At 46.2% G+C, this 20,208-nt stretch overlaps 2 protein-coding genes across 18 annotated transcripts in view; one reads left to right on the top strand and one right to left on the bottom strand.

The window, feature by feature from the left end:
- Setd5 (SET domain containing 5) overlaps window positions 1-3,356 on the top strand; it is a 77,000-nt gene extending 73,644 nt beyond the window's left edge. For all 17 annotated transcript variants that reach the window (XM_075983241.1, XM_075983239.1, XM_075983238.1 and 14 more), the window contains 2 exons: window positions 320-408; window positions 1,189-3,356. In XM_075983241.1, the coding sequence (XP_075839356.1) occupies window positions 320-408; window positions 1,189-1,797 (698 nt within the window). In that variant the 3' untranslated portion in view covers window positions 1,798-3,356. The remainder of the gene's footprint in view (window positions 1-319; window positions 409-1,188) is intronic.
- A 12,229-nt stretch (window positions 3,357-15,585) lies between these two features.
- The window catches only part of Lhfpl4 (LHFPL tetraspan subfamily member 4), a 44,974-nt gene continuing 40,351 nt past the window's right edge, over window positions 15,586-20,208 (bottom strand). Inside the window, exon 4 of the mRNA XM_075983230.1 lies at window positions 15,586-19,249. Within this exon, the coding sequence (XP_075839345.1) occupies window positions 19,149-19,249 (101 nt within the window). The 3' untranslated portion in view covers window positions 15,586-19,148. The remainder of the gene's footprint in view (window positions 19,250-20,208) is intronic.

The following is a 20,208-nucleotide window of genomic DNA, read 5'->3' as shown; positions in this document are numbered from 1 at the left end:
GTCTTGCTCTTTGAGTTACAATATTCATGAGATCTAGCATTGCTTGCTCTCTGTCTGCTCTTTTCCCAAGGGATACTTTTCTGTAACTCTCATCTCTCCAAAGTTCCAGAGCTCCACCTCCATGAAGGACGAAGAGAAAGAAGGAGACAAGAATAAGATGAGGCATTTAAAATTTAGCGCATAATTAACCACTTACTTTGCCCTCCTGACATGCTGCACTCATTTTATCACAGAGAGCAGCATGTGTTGATAACATTTTCATCAATGATGTCTATATGTATTCTGAGAAGTTAAAATTGATTTTTATAATGCATTCCAGACACAGCAGATGGAGAAGGCCCAGAACCGTTGAGCTCAGCACTCTCTAAAGGAGCAACTGTTTACAGCCCTTCCAGATACAGCTACCAGGTAAATCAAGAGACTGCTGAGCTCTAGGGACAGGGGAACCTATGAAGCTTATTAGATGCTATATTCCCAGTCATTATATAGTGTCAGCAAGTCCTATAAGACAGCCATTTGACAACTGTTGGTATCCTTTAAAAAATATTTTCAGGGGGCTAGTAAGATAGCTTAGTGGGTAAAGGCAATTGTAATCAAACCTCATGGCCTAAGTTTAATCCCCAGAACCCACACAGTGTAAAGAAAGAACAGACTGCTTCTTTTTGACCTATGACTTCCATATGAGTGTTATAGCACATACACTTACACCATTTTTTAATGCAAAGAATAAAAATAGAATGTTGTAGCCAGGTGGCTACCTTTAATTCTGGCACTTGGGAGGCAGAGACAGACGAATCTATAAGTTCGAGGTCAGCCTAGTCCACAGCATGAGTTCTAGAACAGCCAGTGTTACACAGAGAAACCCTGTCTGGAAAAAAAAAACAAAATAATAATGGTAAAATAAAACTAGAATGTTGTGGCCCGGTGGTGGTGGCGCACGCCTTTAATTCCAGCACTCGGGAGGCAGAGACAGGCAGATCTTTGTGAGTTCGAGACCAGCCTGGTCTACAAGAGCTAGTTCCAGGACAGGCTCCAAAACCACAAAGAAACCCTGTCTCGAAATAAAATAAACAAATAAAAAATGTATAAAACTTTAAAAAAAAAAAAAAAACTAGAATGTTGTAAACACTACCCACTGTTGACAGGATTGTGTTAATTTTCTTTTGCTTTCCTCTCTACTCTTCGAAGCTCCTGCAGTGTGACAGTCCACGGACAGAATCACAAAGCCTCCTTCAGCAGAGTTCGTCCCCCTTCAGAGGACATCCCACCCAGTCTCCAGGATACAGTTATCGAACTACTGCACTGAGACCTGGAAACCCCCCCTCACATGGTTCTTCAGAATCATCCCTTTCTTCCACATCCTACCCCAGCCCTGCCCACCCTGTGTCCACAGACTCATTGGCCCCATTTACGGGGACTGCAGGGTATTACAGCAGCCAGCCACATTCTGGAAACAGCACTGGCAGCAATCTTCCAAGGAGGAGCTGTTCTTCGAGTGCTGCTAGCCCTACCCCACAGGGCCCCTCAGACTCACCAACCTCAGACTCGGTTTCTCAGCCCAGCACAGGAACTCTGAGTTCCACCTCCTTTCCTCAGAACTCTAGGTCATCATTGCCATCAGACTTACGGACTATCAGTCTGCCCAGTGCTGGGCAGTCAGCTGCCTACCAGGCCTCCAGGGTATCTGCGGTTTCCAATTCACAGCACTACCCACATCGTGGGAGTGGGGGTGTACACCAGTACCGACTCCAGCCACTGCAAGGGTCAGGAGTCAAGACTCAGACAGGACTTTCCTAGGGCTTCTGGATATGGGCAAACTGAACTTGATGAGCCCATAGCTGCTTCCTTCCAGCTGCCTCTGGAACCAAGGCCGAGCATATTGCTGGGGAAGAGGGGTACAAGGTGCCAGAGGAATGGGTCTGGTCAGCAAGAAATAAGACTTGTGGTCGTGACTGGCCTCCGGCCCTGGAGAAAGATGTAAATCTTGTCTGAAGCAGAGACTATAAAGAAGTTTCTCCCTGCTGTAAGGGTACATTGTTAACAAGCAAATGGTGTTCCGATTAGTAACGGTTCTAAGTGCAATGACTTGTGTTGAAGCCTATGTCTCCCATCCTTGCCTGTAGCCTGTAGTCACTTGTGCAGTAAGGACATCTTTTTCAATAAAAAAACAAAACTTTTTTTTCTTTTCAAAAGAAAAAAGTGGAAAGAGCCAATCTCAAAGCCCCAAGCCATCTGAGTAGTTTTAGGGTTTTATGCACTTAAGGAAATAAGAAAAGGTAGGTATGTAAAGTTTGCTGTGAGACAACCATTCCAAGAGCAGGTGCATGGTCAAGGTGTGTCCACCAGGAGTACTCCCTACCTTTGTCTTAAAGGAAGTGGGCAGAGATGAATGCTTGCCACCTACTCTGAGGCTTGCCTGGCTCTCTGAGAAGAGCTGGTGGTCAGCTCTTGGTTATTTGGGAGCAGATTGGGGTGGGTTGGGCCCCAGCTGTTACTATCTCACTCCTTCCCTCATTTCTGCGGCTTTTAATAATAGCCCTGTGAAATCAGCAGAGAAGGAGGTGGGCCCATTTAGGAAGGATCCAGTGATGTGGGGAACCTTCGGATTTTAATTTTCCTATTCCCAGTTAATGAGGAGTTGCCGTCCTAAGAGCAGGACTGCCTCCGTGACTGAGAAGCATGCACTCATGACTGCAGGGTAAGAATGGGGCAGATAGGGTTGAGGAGTGCACCGACAGGGCTGTGATTGTGTGTGGGGATGCTTACCTGAGAGTTAACAAATCACCCATACCCCTAACACTGTTCTGGATGAGAGACAAGAGCAGACTGGCTTCTCCCCATCAGTGCATTGTGCCTGCTGTACACCCCTGGAGGAGCCTAGAGCCAGCCCAGGTGGGGTACACAATCTTTTTAAATTCCATATGGTTGCCAGCTTATTTCTTTCACTTGTTTACTGTAATACCTGGCGTGTTTTTATTTATCTAATTTTGTATTCAGCTATAACCATGGTAGGGTAGCGAGTGTATGACAGTGTGATCCCTGGTGCTGCAGTGGACCGTACTTCTTTTGGACAAGATATACTGTGAGTCTCCCTCCTTACCTCTAATCTGTTTTCTTTCCCTTTCCCCAGCCTCTTTCATCTCCTTCTCTACCCTGACCTACAACTATCATATGCACAGTCTTCTCTCTTTGTGTGTGACTGTTACAAAATTTCACTTTTCAAAATTGAAATCAGGTGTTTGCTCAAATGAGGGGAGATTTTTCTGTTTTGGTTTTAGTTTTTTGTTTTCAATGCTGAACCCTCAGCATAGTACTTTTCTTTTTCTTTTTTTTTTTTTTTGTTTTGTTTTTGTTTTCCCCACAAACCCATCAGTCTGGGAGAGCATTGGGAGTGGAAATCATGTTGCCTGGGATGCCGGTTTCTTTGTATATTATATAAAACGTATGTAAATGTCTCTCCATTTGGGCTGGGGTTTGCATTCTCCCTTTGGCTTTTAGCCAAGGGGAGAGGCCAGCGGGCAGGCGGCCCTCACCCTGCCTGGCACGTGCAGAGACCCCAGCCACTTTGTGTGGGCAGGGTGCTGTCAAGACCAGACCTCTGGGGGGGAGGGTGGGGGGAGGGGGGACTCTTGGAAGGGAAGGAGCATTGCTTCTTCCTCAAGTGGAGTGTTTACACCTTGCTGTAACATTTGAACTTTCACAAGAGATGTAATAATTTTGATAATAAAATTCTTAACCATAATCATTATAATGTTGAGAATATGTTTGTTCAGTTCTAGAACATCACTTTCCCTGATTTTAACCTTACCTGACCAAGTGCAAAATGGACCCATGTCCAAAAGAGTTGCTCTTAGTGGATTTCAGCCAGCAATCCTAATTCGTCTTCTCAGGCCATCTGGGATTGGTATCAGGCCAATGTTAATGAAATCTACAGTATTGGAAGACACCTTTGGAAGCTGACTTGCTGTCGTTTACTCAGCAGTTAGACATTGGTGTCACTTATTTAAAGGCAATACTAGATATTATTTGTGGTACGAAGTGTATTGTGCTGATTAAAATGGATATGGGTCTGAACAAAGCAGGGTCTCTTCTCTCCTACTTATGTTCTAGGGGAGAGATGTAAACCAGTGTGTAATTTAAATATTTAGTGCCATGTTATTGCACTGTTTTCACCATGATGGCACCAAAATGGAAGCTCCTGCCCTTTACAAATCTCAACAACAACTTTGGAAACCCAGATAGACAAACCTCTTGTCATTGTCAGCAGTCCAAGACACTCCAGAAGCACCCACAATAATCTTAGAAGAGCACCTCAGAAAAACAAGCTACTCAGAAACACATTGCTACTGAGCCTGCAATGGTAAGTGTCAAAGCCAGTGAACAGCAGGTGGAACTGATTGTGAAGCAGCTCTACGACCTTGATCTGCCTGAGGTCAGTACCCTGGTCTGGTGTCAGCAAAGTTGGGATCCCCTAAAGCCCTTGCATGTTGCATGTATGCCAGGATAGCTATGAATGTGGCCCAATACACTAGTAAACCACAGCGTCATGCTGCAGTGTCAAGAGGTGGATACCTCTGAAAAGAAAACAAGGTAATTTGAGTTATACACTTTTTCACCATTATAAAGGAAAACACCTCAGTGCTATTTATTGTTTTCAGGACGGGTGTCTAGAGTGTTTGGAAGACTGGTTTGTTTAATCAGGAAAATCTCCTAGGAGTTAGTTGACACTGAAACCAAGACCTTGGTGATGGTGAGGGGGTCTAGGGTGGTGTTAGTTATTTCAGGAAGTTTAAGTGCCATTAGGAAAAGCTTGGTTGAGATGGAACTGGGAAAGGGTTAACTGAAGATCCAGAGATAGGATGGAGGAGATGGGGTGAATCATGTTATCTGTTATTTTACTCAGCTCTTTGGAACTGTATAAAAGCAGCTGTAGACAGTATGTGTCCCAACTCCAGAAAAGGGCACTTCAGAAGAGGTAGGTGGGAGGTTAGATATGGCCTGTAGTCTGTAATTTGTGGTCCTGAAATGAAAGGTCTTTAAAGTGTCCACATTCTAAGTAATGTGAAGAATTTGCAAGATCTCAAGCAGAAAAGCAGCATGATCTACTATATGGTTGCTGTTTTCTTAAAATACTCGAAGATTGTCATGATCTTGTTGAGGGGAAAAATTAGTAGAAACTTGAGAAAACAATTTCCAGGCAAAGAGTGCAGTGGTGTTGTGATGGCTATTCTTGGTCATCAACTTGACTACATCTGGGATTAACTTAAGTATAAAAATGAAAGGCATACCTCTGAGAGATTGTATTAATTGGATGACAGCCTGTAAGTCATTCTAATAAATCCGATAGATAGATAGATAGATAGATAGATAGATAGATAGATAGATAGATAGATAGATAGATAGAGTCTTTAAGTTCTGTTACTCTAGAGAACCTTGATTATTAATACAGCAATCTTCTGTTAAAGTGACAATGCTAGAGCTGAAAAGTGGCTGGAATCAGGTATGTTTTACAGCAGAATTTGGCAATGGGTTTGATTGGCAGAAGTTTGCTCAGTATCTCTAACCAATTGTGTTTTGCTGAGTGTGTAAGGTATCAAATGTGGTATACTTGATGGTTTTGTGTGTCAACTTGGCACAAACTAGAATCATCAGAGAAGACGTCCTCAGTTGAGGAAATATCTCCATGAGATCCAGCTGTCAGGCATTTTCTCAACTAGTGATCAATGAGGGAGGGTTCAGTCCATGGTGCTTGATGCTATACCTGGGCTGGTGATCCTAGTTCTTGAAGAGTAGGCTAAGCAAGTCAGTAAGCAGCACCTCTCTGTGGCCTCTGCATCAACTCCCACCTCCAGGATCTTGTTCTATTTGTTCTTGACCTGACTCCTTTAGTGATGATGAACAATGTGGAAATGTAAGTCCACTTTAGGACATGTGGCCTTATTGGAGTAGGTATGGTCATGGAGGAAAGGTGTCACTGTGGAGGTGGACTTTGAGATCTCATATATGCTCAAGCTATACCCAGTGTCTCAGACCACTTCCTGTTGCCTATAAGATATAGGGCTCTCAGCTACTTCTCCAGCACCATGTCTACCTGCATATCACCATCACCCACCATGATGATAATGGACTGAACCTCTGAACTGTAAGCAAGCCTCCCCAATTAAATGTTTTCTGTTATTAGAGTTGCCATGGTTAAGCTGAGAGATGGCTCAGAGGTTAAGAGCACTGACTGTTTTTCCAAAGGTCCTGAGTTCGAGTCCCAGCAACCACATGGTGGCACACAACCATCTGTAATGAGATCTGGTGCCTTCTTCTGGCCTGCAATGATACATGCAGGCAGATGTTGTATACATAATTAATAAATAAATCTTTTTTTAAAAAAAGAGTTGTCATGGTCATGATGTCTCTATTTCTAAATCCTCAAATTGGATTCGTACTGCATCTTGGAGAAGATAACCTAAGAATATCTAGAAAATCTGTCACCATTCACCACCTAATTCTGCCTTAGGTAAGAGGAAATTAAGTTGTGTGGTTTTAGCAGGCATGGAAGCACATGCCTTTAATCCCAGCACTTGAGGCAGAGGCAGGTGGAACTCTGTGAACTTAAGGCCAGCCTGGCCTATAAAGTGAGTTTCAGGACAGCTGTTGTTACACAGAAAAATCCTATCTTAAAAAAACGAAAACAGTAAAAACAATAAAACAAAAAGCAGGAAAAAATCCCAACAAATCACCAAGTGGTTTTGTGTTCATTGTAACATTTGTCATGAGTATGTGTGGGAGTCAAGCCAGACACTGGAATGTAGCATGAATACTAAAAACCCAGAAACAGATATTGAAGTTCAAGATGAAGATCAGAAAAGCAAAGCAATCAAGCCACTAGAAAGATCTTACCTCTACCAAGGCTCAGACAAAGGGGTGATCCAGCAATGCTCTCCACCAACCTCAGATTCCACACTCCAATGAGTTCCCCTTTGTATTCCTCTCTCTGCCCAGCCAGAGTGTCTTTACCTCTCTAGTGCTGGGAATAAAGGCCTGTGATCCTAAGTGCTGGGATCAACTTTATGTGAGCTCTGTTTCTCTTTAAGACAGATTCAATCTTGTGTAGCCAAGGGTGGCCTTGAACTCACAGATCATCTGCCTCTGTCTCCCCTAGTCCTGGGATTAAAGGTGTGTGCCACCACTGCCTGGCCTGTGTGACTGACTTATACGGCTATTTTGCATTCTGTTCTTCAGGCAAGCTTTATTTATTAAAACGCAAATGAAATATAACCACATTTCCCCTTTTTTATTTTTATTTATTTTTTAAGTTTTATTTTATTGATATTTATTGAGCTCTACATTTTTCTCTGCTCCTCTCCCTGCCCCTCCCCTTTCAATCCTCCCACAAGGTCCCCATGCTCCCAATTTACTCAGGAGATCTTGTCTTTTTCTACTTTCTACTTCCCATGTAGATTAGATCTATGTAAGTCTCTCTTAGTGTCTGCATTTTTGTCTAAGTTCTCTGGAATTGTGGTTTGTAGACTGGCTTTCTTTGCTTTATATTTAAAAACCACCTATGAGTGAGTACATGTGATAATTGTCTTTCTGGGTCTGGGTTACCTCACTCAAAATAATGTTTTCTAGCTACATCCATTTGCCTGCAAAATTCAAACTGTCATTTTTTTTTCCTGTTTGTAGTACTCCATTGTGTAAATGTACCACATTTTCCTTATCCATTCTTTGGTGGAGGGACATTTAGGTTGTTTCCAGGTTCTGGCTATGACAAACAATGCTGCTATTTATGTAGTTGAGCACATGTCCTCGTGGCATGTTTTAGCATCCTTTGGATATATACCCAAAAGTGGTATTACTGGGTCTTGAGGAAGGTTGTTTCCTAATTTCCTGAGAAATCACCACACTGACATCCAAAGGGGCTGTACCAGCTTGCACTCCCACCAGCAATGCAGGAGTGTTCCCTTTACTCCACAACCTCTTCAGCATAGGTTGTCATCAGTGTTTTTGATCTTGGCCATTCTTACAGGTATAAGATGGAATCTCAGAGTTGTTTTGATTTGCATTTCTCTTAAGACTAAGGATGTTGAACATTTCCTTAAGTATCTTTCAGCCATTTTAGATTCCTCTGTTGAGAGTTCTCTGTTTAGGTCTGTACTCCATTTTTTTTATTAGATTATTTGTTCTTTTGATGACCCATTTCTTGAGTTCTTTGTATATATTGAAGATCAGACCTCTGACTGATATGGGGTTAGTGAAGATCTTTTCCCATTCTGTAGGCTGTCGTTTTGTCTTGTTGACCATATCCTTTGTTTTACAGAAGCTTTTCAGTTTCAGGCAGCACCATTTATTGTTTCTCTCAGTGTTTGTGCTATACAGTATGGTTTTTTACAGTAGGCACTGGATTGTTTAATTTTCCTGGTGAGACATGTTCTCCACAGTGACTGGGAATAACTGAACCTTTTTGACATGGGGGCCTGTGAGAGGCCCCCCAAGGAGTTTTCCAATGGTATCAGGTTGTTTTTGTCTGTCTCTTGTAGACTTACATTCATTAGTCCAACATCGGCTTTTGCCACACCTCCTACATACACCAGAAGGCTGAGTCCTCCAATCTTGTCATACCTATAGGAGACATTATTCCTAGGAATCCCTTGTCTACAGTCCCTTCTACGATGTCCTGTTCTACCACAATTAAAGCATTTGGCATTTTGGTGTCTCATTATACCACTGGAAATTGCTTCTCCTACCCATGCCTCAGTACTATAGTCAAATGTTTCAACATTCATTGTATTCAAGATGCATTCATCTATGGTGCTGATCTGATCTTTAAAAGCCCAAGTATCTTCTTACATTCTAAGTTGGCATTTTCAAAAGCCAAAGACTCAATAAGTACACATCTAGCTTCAGGGCCTGCCATTCCTATTTGTATAGTCTTAGTCAATCTTTGTAAGAAGTCACTAAAGGGTTCTCTTTGGCCCTGTTTAGCCCTGATTTATGATTCAATCCTCTTTCCTAGTTCCTGAATCCTGTCCCAATCATTTAAAGCTGCTGTGCTACATAAGGACAAGGTGCCTTCATCATAGAGAGCCTGTTCGTGAGGATCAGCTAATAACGTTGCCAAGAATTTGATCTTGGGAAGTCTCAAATCCTTTTGCTTTTCCCTGTGGTTCTACAATTTTTGCGTCTTCTCTCCAATAACACTTCCAAGCAGCTCAGGTTCATCTTCTAGGACCACTGAGATTTATTGAAAACAATCGTGCGAGGTTGCCTTAGGGCTTTCACCATTTCCCTGAGAGATGGTGAATGTAGCCCATAAGAAACGCTTCCTAGTTTTATTTCTTTTAGGTCGTTCATATGTATTGGTTCCCATGCATATTCTTGACTACCTTAGGGTACTTTGTGCCAGATGGTCTTTCCAAGGAAATGATTGGATATGCAGTTGAAACTCTGTGTAAGTCATCCCAGGGTCTGGCATGTACTGATGAGGCTAAATCCTGTCCTTGTACCTTCTGTCCCTGCTCATCAATTTCAATAAATTCCTCGGTCTTTTCACTACTGCCTTTTTTAAAGTCTGGATCTCCTGTCCAGTGTTCTAGTCTAACGCCTTCATTGAGGATTCCAAGGTATAAAACTTGTCCAGAAAAGATAACATCTCATCCCTGGACATAATTTTGATTGTATACATATTACCTTCCTGGAAAGATATCTTACCCATTAATCTATCATAACTTTTCAACAGATTCCAATAGTTAAATTCAACAGCACAAATTCTTTCAGATAATTTGGTTAAATTGATGCTATCGCTCTCCATAGTATTGAGCCATTTTAATGAAATGATATTAAAAAACAAAACTAATTCCTAGAATCAAATAAAGGGATGTAGAAGGAAAATCATATAAGCCTTGCAGAATACCTTCCATAATATAAGCAAAATAATTATTGAATTCCTGGATGTTATCAGTCATTTTTTGTAGTTTTTCAGATCTTACCTGTCGTAAAGCAATTAAAATGAATTGGATTAGGTATAATAACCTTTTTGGCCAGCAGGTGTCACAGTTACAGCCATGTGGCCAAGAAACTAGCAGGAAACAGCACATGTTATTTACTTGGGTACTGAAAAAAATGCTTTGTTTAACAATTGAAGAGCAGTTATTTAGGCCATCAAATGATTCTGAGAGTTGGGGCACAGGATAAAGAGAAAACCCAAAGTTTTCCATAAGTGTGAGTTGCAGACTGTGTGTACCATGAGGATTGCTGTGCAGGCATGTGGGCTGGTGTGTAATGCAGAGAGGCAGCCTGTGGATCATGAGCCAGGGAGCACTGAGCAGCAGCCTACTGCATCTGAGGGCCAGCTAGAGATGCTGATGGGAGAGTCAGTGCCCAATGCACCATACAGCTGGTGAATCAATCCCAAAAGTGTGGACTGGTCCCCATGTTCAGGTGCCGGATGATGACAGAAGTTACAAAATAATCCCACACTTGTTCAGATTTACCTATAATGAAGGGTTATTTATTTAAGGGAACTCACAGATCACTGCCCTAAATCACAGTCCTATACACGAATGGGGAACAGGAACTAAATCTACCATCCAGATGTGAGAATAGAAAACAAGAGAGCAAACACACACTTTACAGTTGAATTTATAGTATAAGAGACCATGCCCAAGTGGGCTGGCATCTTAAAGGCTATTGGCTGAAGGAGCTGAAGGAGCTCCCACAGCACAGAGGCAGAAAGATCACTGGCCAGTTCACTTATACCTGATCTGCACAGATACCTCCAGGCACAGTAGAATAACATAGTGCTACCTAATTAAAACCAACAGAATCACATAAACCAGGCCTAGAGAGATAGCTCAGCATTCAGAGCACTCACTAAGGATGCAGGGTGTTCCCAGAACCCACATGGTGGCTCAGAATGCCTGTAACTCCAGTCCCAGGGGATTTGGTGCCCTCTTCCAGCCTCCAGGGTCTCACACACAGTTTGTACAAATAAACTCACACAGGTATACACACACATTATAAATGAATATTTTTAAAACATAAAAAGGCAAATTCCACTGTGAATTCTAATTAATCCCAAATAAGTAGAGGAAGATAGTTATTTGTAAAAGACAACACTGTATTTTTGAGAGGTTCATTTGCAACACAAACAGAAAACATTTGGGAAGCAATTAGCATACAAGTCACGCTACTGTAACACTGAGGAAATTCAGCAACACATAAAGGATTTCTGGGCTGCCTGGCAGAATTCTCTGTGATGGTGTTCTGAAGGTTGCATGTTTGGTTTCAGCTGTATTTCTGTAATGTTTAAACAAAAACAGGCCATTAGAAACGGGCCTGAGATGGTTGATAAACCCACAAGTGGTGAGTTTCCAGCCAGGGTGGACTTTCACTGAGTGCTCAGTTGAGTGAGTACATGAATTTGAAGATAACGCTGGTGCACCCAGGTTGAATTGGCATTTGGACTGCATCTGGTTGAACCTGCATCTGGGCTCCTCCAGGTGCCATTTGTTAGGATACCAGCAGCCAACATCATCTTGCCCAACTTCAAGGGTCTCTCATCACAGGACTGACCTCTCAAAATTAGTGAATGTTGTGACATCCTGGCTCCCAACGCTATGATTGCCCTGCAGCTACTTCTGCCCTATCCCTTCTCTCACAGCCTTTCTTTCTGCTGTTTCAGAACACCTTTCTCCTTTATAGACAAAACTCACCTCCTTCATCTCACCCATTAGCTTACTGAATGAAACACATTTTATTAGGATCTCATTTCCATTGAAGACATGTGAGGATGTGGGGGGGGGGGATCTCATGTAGTTGAGGCTGGCTTCCTTCTCACTAGCCAGGGATGACCCTGAACTCATGATTCCCCTGCCTTTACCTCCCTTGGAGTATAGATGGGATTGCAGATATGCACCTCTTCATCCCCGCAGGTCATTTCAATAACTGCTTAGCCCCCCTCATCTGATTGTATCAATGTTCTCACTGGAAATTCTCCAATAATTGCATCTTGTCTACAAGATTAAAATCTCCTCCCTCCTGAGGCTCTGGGTCCTTTACTACATCCTCCAGACCAATGGTTCTCAACCTGTGGGTCAAGACTTCTTTGGGGGTCATCTGACCCTTTCACAGGGTTGCATAAGACCATTAGAAGACATAGATGTTTACATTACAATTCACAGCTAGCAAAATTACAGTTATGAAGTAGCAACGAAAATAGTTTTATGGTTGGAGGTCACTACAACATGAGGGGCCGTGTTAAAGGGTCCAGCGTTAGGAAGGTTGAGATCTAGAACCTTTCACTACCATTATCTTTTCACTCTGATCAACCTCAAAGTTTTGGGTTGCTTTGTTTTCCTTTTTGTTTGTTTGCTTGCTTGCTTTGCTGTGGTTTGGTTTGAATTTTTTTTTTAATTTTCTCTTGAGGGGACACTGAGAAGCTGAGAGGACGATATAGAGGGACTGGAAAGTGAGCAGAATTAAGATGCATCCAAGTTGGGGTGAAATCCCCAGGACTCAATAAAGAAATTATATTTTTAGCTGCGTGGCGGTGGCGCACGCCTTTAATCCCAGCACTCGGGAGGCAGAGACAGGAGGATCTCTGTGAGTTTGAGGCCAGCCTGGTCTATGAGAGCAAGTTCCAGGACAGGCTCCAAAGCTACAGAGAAACCCTGTCTTGAAAAAAAATGAAAAAATATATAATTAAAAAAAATACATTTATTTATTTGTTTGTTTGTTTGTTGGGGACGTGTGCCACAGTGCGCATGTGGCGGTTACATGACAACTTCTGGGAGGTGGTTCTCTCCTTCTATATGTTAGTCCTAGGGCTCCAACATGGGTCACCACACTTGACTGCAGATGCCTTTACCCAGAGTCATCTCTCCAGCCAAAACATGCTTTCTTTTTAAAAATTTATTTATATTATTTTTTCAAAAACTTATCTATTTAGATTTTATATGTGCATTTGTGTTTTGTTTATGTCTGTGTGGGGTTGTCAGACCCCTAGAACCTACAGAGTTGTGAGCTGCCATGTGGGTCCTAGGCATTGTACCCAGGTCTTCCGGAAGAGCAATTAGTGTTCTTAACTACTGAGCCACTCTAGAAGCCCTAAATTTTTTATTTTAAAAAATATTTTTAAATTTACTTTTTAATTTATTATTTTGTTGTATGGGTGTGAGTGTTTTGTCTGCGTGTATGCCTGTGCACCGTGTGTGTCTGTGTTGGGACTGGAGTTACTGGTGATTAGATGTGAGCAGCTGAGTGTGTACTGGGACTTGAACCTGGGTCCTCTGGAAGCACAACCAGTTCTCTGCTCACCACTGAGCCAGCTCTCTAGCCTCCCAAACTATCTCCTTTGGGTCCACTCATGATCACCACAACCAAAGTGAACCAGACATCGTGGCTGTGGTGGCTTGGGTGAGGCGTCCCCTGTAAGTCTTAGCTATTTGAGTACTTGGTCCCCAGTTGGTGGCTGTTTGGAGAGGATACAGGTGGTGTGTTGAAGGTTTCAAACAATCCACGCCAGTCCTCTTGTGTCCTCTGTCCAGCTTGCAGTTCAAGATCCACGTCCTTAGACGCGGCTCTGGACTCCTGCCATCTGCTACTTCTGCCCCACCAACGAGGACTCCAACCCTCTGGAGCCTTAAGCCCCAAATGCACTCTTGTGCAAGTTGCCTTGACCCCACTGTGTTACACAGTAGGAAAGTAACTAACACATCAGCGTTCACCTATAATCCCAGCATTTAGGAGCTGAGGCAGAAAGACTACTTTGAGTTCAGCCTAGCCCTGGCTACACACCAGAACCCTGTCTCACAAACAAGCAATTCTTGCCAGGGGTGCTGGTGCACACCTTTAATTTTTGTACTTGGGAGGTAGAGGCAAGCGAATCTCCAAGTTCCAGGTCAGCCTGGTCCACATAGTGAGTTCCAGGTCAGCCAGGGATACTCAGGTAGATCCTGATCTATTTGCCCCCCCCCCAATAATTAAGCAATCTCGCACTGTTTGTGAGTCTGAGCTTAACCCCCAGGTTTCTATCTGACCCCTCCACACCTCACAGGCCATACTTCAACTTTGCAGCAATTCTTTCAGTCTCTCAGGGATATGCCCTGCCCACCTGTCTCTTGAGCTGCCTTCTCTCCCACCGTGGCCTCTCCTGCTCCTGTTCCCACACAACAGAACTTCACCCGAATCCACTCATTCCATCAGAAGTCATGTAAGGTGGCTCCCCTCAGGGCACCCACAAATACCTGGCTGTTAGCAGAGTCCACCGTATTTTGGCATGTTTATCTCCACATCCAGATGCGTTCTTAGGGTGCTTGTTACGATGTGTGGTTCACTGTGCCTAACGGCTTACATTCCCTAATCACCTTACCATTTCCTGCAACGTGGTTAACGGTGCAGTTCTCATCTCTTCAGTGTGAACTTTTACTTCTTCCCTTGTCTCAGTGTTGTTCTAGAAAGAGCTAATCTGACTTCTCCAAGTCCCCACAGGTACACAACCAAAGTGGTGCCTTGGTTGCTGCAGGTCCTGAGGACAGAATCAAGTCTGTACCACGGGAGTGTATACAGGCTGCCACTGCCTTTTGTTGCAGAACCCCAGTTCTACGAGGGTTGGTAGCAGCCCAACTAATGTTCCCAGCCTCGTTCAGCTCTGTGTGCCAGGTGACTCAGTCCTGTGGCATTTCCAGGCGGCTTCAAGTGGCTTATAGACTGGAGCACCAGCAGCCCCTTGGACCAGGAGATAATTAATGTATTGGGTTTTCCTTTTTAAATTTTCTTCCTTCCTCCTCTCCATCCCCCTCCCTTTTCCCCTCCCCCTCCTTTCTCTCTCTCTCTCTCTCTCTCTCTCTCTCTCTCTCTCTCTCAACATGCTCTCACTATGTAGCCCTGGCTGGTCTAGAACTTGTTAAATAGACCAGTCTAGTGCCAAATTCACAGAGATCCACCTGCCTCTGCCTCCTGAGTGCAGGGTTTATTAATGGTCTATGCCGCAATCCTGGCTTTTAATTTTTTTTAATTTTAATTTTACATGCAAGGGTGTTTTGTCTGCATGTATGTATGCGCTGATGTCAAGTACACGCAGTGTCCATGGAGACAAGAAGAGGGCATCAGCTCTTCTGGAACAAGAGTTGCAGGTGCACGTGGATGCTGGGAATGGAACCCAGGTCCTCTACAAGAGAGCGCTCGTCGCTGCTGAGCCTCCACACTCACCCAGACCACTGTGGGGGATTCTGGAGGATGGGAGTGAGGGCTGAAGTGACAGTGCAGACGGACAGACAGATGTGGTGCCAGACTCCTACCGGCACCTCGGGCCATGTTCTGGAAATGCCCAGACTTTTTTCTTTCTTGAGACTAGATCTCTTCACGTAGCCTGGTGTGGCCTTGATTTTACAATCCTCCTGCCCCAGTCTTCCGAGTGCTAAGATTACACACGTGCCCCACTAGGCCCAACTTTTTTATGCTGTTGTGACAGAAGCTGTCATTAATCACAGCGAGCACTGGGGCTCCATGAATTTGCAGCCATTGGTACAAAAGGTTGGGCTGTATCCCACTCATGAGGCCCTGGGCCTTGATTCAGGAGCAGCAGCCAGCATGGGTGATATAAATTGTGTCTTTATTTGAACATCATTCCACCTGCACTGAAGCTCAGATCCAGCAGCAGCAGAAGGGGTCAGGACCAAAAGAAATGTTACCAAATTGGACAATGAACATCAAGGACACATTCAAGACAGAACTTACTAATGGGGTGTAGACAACACCAATCTATCCTAACACCCAGCACAGGGCCTCAGAGGGCTGTCGGGGTCCTAGGGAGGGCTGGCCGCTCCTGATCGCTTTCTCAGGAAAGCTCCAGTCCTACCCTAGCTCTGACTGAGCCAGGCAAGAACCCATAGAAACTTCTTGTACTAGAAGGAGCCCTGCCCCTCCAAAAAGAGGGTTTCCCTTTTCCACACCGGGGGCTGGAGAAGACCTAGTGCCCTCTGTGCTCAAGGGGGACCCTTAGTCCTGGGCTCCTTCCCCAGAGCTCCAGCTGCCAGCCGTCATCTTGGCTCTGTCAATCTTCCCCCACATCCTGACGCCCTCGGAAGGCCCTCCTCCACACTGTGGTCCTCTGAGACGTGAGTTCTACTTGTCACAGCCCCAAGGACCAGTCTAACCAGTGTTTTGGATCAGAGACCAGACCACCTCGAGGTTATGGCTGCTTTCTTCACTCTCTGCCAGGAGCGAAGAAAATCAGAAACAGGAAAGAAACACCAGCTGTCCAGCCACAGCTGGCTAAGGACTTTTAATGACCTAAAGTCAGGAAGCTCTTAGTTGGTGATCAGAAGCAGAGATGTCGACCTTCCTAGCCTGTCCCTTCCCAAAGGCCAACACTGGCTCACCTGCCCCAACTGCGCTGCTCCAGCTGCCGGATCTGCCAGAGCCCCACCTGAGCTCTTGAATAAAGCATCCATTCTCCCCGTCCCTACCGCTTCTCAGTCTTCAAGACTGCAACTTGGTCCGTACTACTACCTCTCTTCTTTCCCCGTGCTATCCTGGGGCTCCTGCAGACTTCAGCCCACCAACCTGAAACTCCACAATGGATCTCAAATTGCTGGGCAGTAGCCGGTTGGCTACGGTATGGATGGGAACACTGTTAGACGGCTCCCCAAAAGGAGTTAGTTTCCTTCCTCCCCCGTGTGGTTACCCTACTGCTGACGCGCGCACGCACATACAAACACACACACACAAACATACACACACTCTCACATTCTCGCGAACACGCGTGCGCTCACACACACAGACACACACAGTCTCTCTCCTCCACAAAGGAACAAAACTGCTTGGACCACAGACCTCCAGTCCCTTGACCTCCATGGAGTCGTTTCTAGCCTGTCCACCAAAGCATGGGGGGGGGTGGCTTGGACAGCAGGTGTCCTTAGGGGAACAGTCTTCAAGCACCCACATGGCTGCCCTCCTCGCCCCACCTCCAGCATTTCTTCTTCCCCCTCCTCCTGCCGACCCTCTTCTCTACATTTTATTCTTGCCCACTGCGAACCACACCTCCATCTCCCACTTCCTGTTCCTCTTCACCCACTGCCCGCTACTCCACGGAAACCCCTCTCCAATTCTTCTCTTCCCCATCACTGTGTGTCTCTCTAGATCCCTCCTTGAACTCCTTCTGCACCACACAGCCCCTCCCTCGCCATGCCTGTCTCCCATCTCATCTTTGCTTCTCTGGCTCTGCTCCTGCTTCCTCCCTGCCTAGTTCCCAATCTGTCACCCACTACCTTGCCCTCCTATCTTCTGGTTTGAATCTGAGGAACTGACTCCTGCTCTCTTCTCCTTCATACAAGCCCCACCCCATCCATTCCCAGTCTCCTGGCCACCTGCAGAAGACAGCTCCAGTGCTGGGGCTCCAGGAGGGGACTGGATGGGAACAAGTGTGTGGGGGGACATGGGACAGTCACCAAAGCTCGGGAGGAGGTGTCTGTCCTGGAGGAAAGAGGAGGAAAAGTGGAGATGCGGTCTGGAAAATGCCAGGTATCAGGAATCCTTCCAGAAGCCAGAATCAGATTCCAGCCAAGGTCTGAATGGGGCAGCCTTGGGTCATGGGTCTTGCTCAGGAATCCTAACTCTCAGCTCCAAGTCTGAGCTTGGAAGTGAACACAAGGACAGCAAATATGTGGACTAGCCACCCTTCCAACTCTGGCTGAGGCCCACATGACACACGGAAGTGATGAGCCCCCTGTGGAGCCCATAGGGGCCACACACTCCTCAACACAGGGACCACGTGGCAGGCCATGCCCCAGGAGGCATTATGCTAGATGCAGCTAGTCTGCCACCCCTCCATTGGGGACAGAAGGCTTGTCAATGACGAGATGGCTCTGCCACCAGGTCTATAAGGTAACCAAGGATGGTCCAAAAAACACCTGGAATCTCCCTCATTTTCTCTCTGCTAATGAGAGAAGAGAGGAGCCCCCATGTGAGAGAAGAAGAGAGATCGTCTTATCCGCCCCTCCCTAACACACACGCATGCATACACGCACATACGCACGTGTGCACACAAACACACGCGCACACACACACGCACGCACACACACACACACCTCAACTCCAAGCACTGCCCATGAGGTTGCAGACCCTGGGCATATCGCAAGGCGAGAGTGGGCAAGGAGGAGAAAGAGTTCGGGACAAAGTAACAGGGCCTGGGATGGGGACAAGGGTACCCTGTTCAGAGGTGACCTGCAAGTTCAAGTTAGCAGAAAAGTATCAAAGACGCAAGACAGTCCCTGCCTTTGGCAGATGTCCGAGGTGTAGGAAGCGAGAGAAGGAGAGAGGATCCCCTAACTCCACCTCTGAGCCCCCTCTCCACAGCCACCGACCCTGACAATGGGCCCGAGAAGTCTATGCTGTACAAAACAGGCCAGAGTCAAGGGCTCAGTCACTGATAAGCTATCCCGGTAGAGAAGAGGCCAGGCCAGTCCCAGGCTGGGAAACTGGCAAACTCCAGCTGCGGTGATCAGCTGCCTCCTCCCGCAGCCTCCAGAGCCTGTGTCTCCCCTCAGACTCTGAGGTGATGAGGGATTACCAGCAGTGGGAAGGAAGACCCTATCTTTTCTCCCTCAGCACGGCTTCGATTCCTTTGAGAGCTGGGTGCAGGCTTGAATGAGGGAGTCAGAAGAGGCCCCGTGGGTGGGGCTGGTGGCACCTGGAGCTTTGTGGCAGATGTGGTGGGACCATCATCAGCAAATAAAAATAAAGTAGGAAAAAGTCTGGCCCTCCTGGGGCAGTGTCTTGAAGGAGTCTCTTTAGGAGACCAGGACTGGGGAGGCAAGGACGCAGCAGGCAGCCTTCCAGACTGAAGGGGTCTGAGAAGCCCGCACTGCAGAGCTTCCTTCCTCGGGGGTCCTCAGGGACCTCCAGCTAGTCTACATGGTGAGAAGGAAACGGAAGGACCAGAGAGGGAGAGCCAGGCTCCCTTAGGAGGCAGGACCAGAATCAGGACCTCAAGGGCCTCTGCCTTCCGCCAAGCTGCCACCCCACCCCCGCCTCTCTTCAAAGCCTGGAGCTGTGTGCAGTCAGAGATTGGGGTCCGGAGCTTGACCGCAGGAACGAGAGGGCAGCAGACGAAAGATGCTGAGATCGGGCCAACTCCTGGGCTACAGTCCTGGCTCTCAGGGTCCCTGTGTATGAGCAACAGGGCATGGCAGGACTCCCCATCCGGAGACGTCACCTCCTGGCCGCAACACTGAACTGACTGTGGTGCCTACAAAATCTGAGGGAGAGAAGAGAGAATGTTAGAGACTGTCGGGACAGCAGCGGGCAAAGAATGACTACAACCAAGTTGTTGGCTGGCGGGGAAGCCAGCACCCCATTCAATCTCCGACTTCACAGGGTCATGCTAAAGGTTCCAAAGAGACGCCGTTCAAGTATTTGGCACCCAGGAAACGGTGGTGGCGGCGTAGTTTAGCTTTTCCTTTGGCTCAGAACTGAGCTTGAGAGCCCAACTCATGCACCAGTGAAGGCTGGAGACTTCTTGGCATTGAAGGAAACAGGTCACTTCCTGTATCACCGGCATAGGGAATTTCCAGTGCGGGGTGGGGGAGGGGGAGGCTGTCTATAACCTAGGCCGGCTTGGAACTTGCAGGGTAGCCGAGGCTAGCCTTGGCCTCCTGATCCTCCTGTCTCTGCCTCCAGGGTATGAAGATTACAGGTGTAGGCAACTATGATTGACCTCCCAGATCTTGTTTAAGAGTGAGCTGATTGCCACAGGCTGGGGACTGCCTGAGGCTACACAATGAGATCCAGGGTATTCTAGTCTACCCCAAAAGGCCATGTCTTAAAAGTAAATGAACTTGTGAGAGAGCCACCAGGAGACAGGAGAGAGAGACACTGGGTGGACCCATTCGCTGCTGGTTACACCTATCAATGCCCAGATAGCTTCAGAGAGGCTGTTACAAATAGGTTGGTCTTGCACTTCTGGGAATTACCACCAGGGGTCAGGTCCTGTCCTCAAACCAAGACCAAAGAAACTACCCGGTGAGAGGGATCTGTGGGAGCTCTTATAGTCCTAGGTAATGAAACTGGGACAGGAAGTCTCACCTAGGGCTGAGGCAGATAGTGTGACTGCTGGGGTGAGCTTTGGCTCTGGACTTGGACCTGCATTCGGGTCCCGACTGCACTTAGAGGACTTTTGCGCAAGCTCCCAACTCTCCACAAGCCCATCCACTGGAG

The sequence above is a fragment of the Microtus pennsylvanicus genome, chromosome 8 (assembly GCF_037038515.1).
Source record: "Microtus pennsylvanicus isolate mMicPen1 chromosome 8, mMicPen1.hap1, whole genome shotgun sequence".
Classification (NCBI taxonomy): Eukaryota; Metazoa; Chordata; class Mammalia; order Rodentia; family Cricetidae; genus Microtus; species Microtus pennsylvanicus.
Note: the sequence above shows the minus strand (reverse complement) of the source record. Positions and strands in the feature narration are given on the sequence as shown.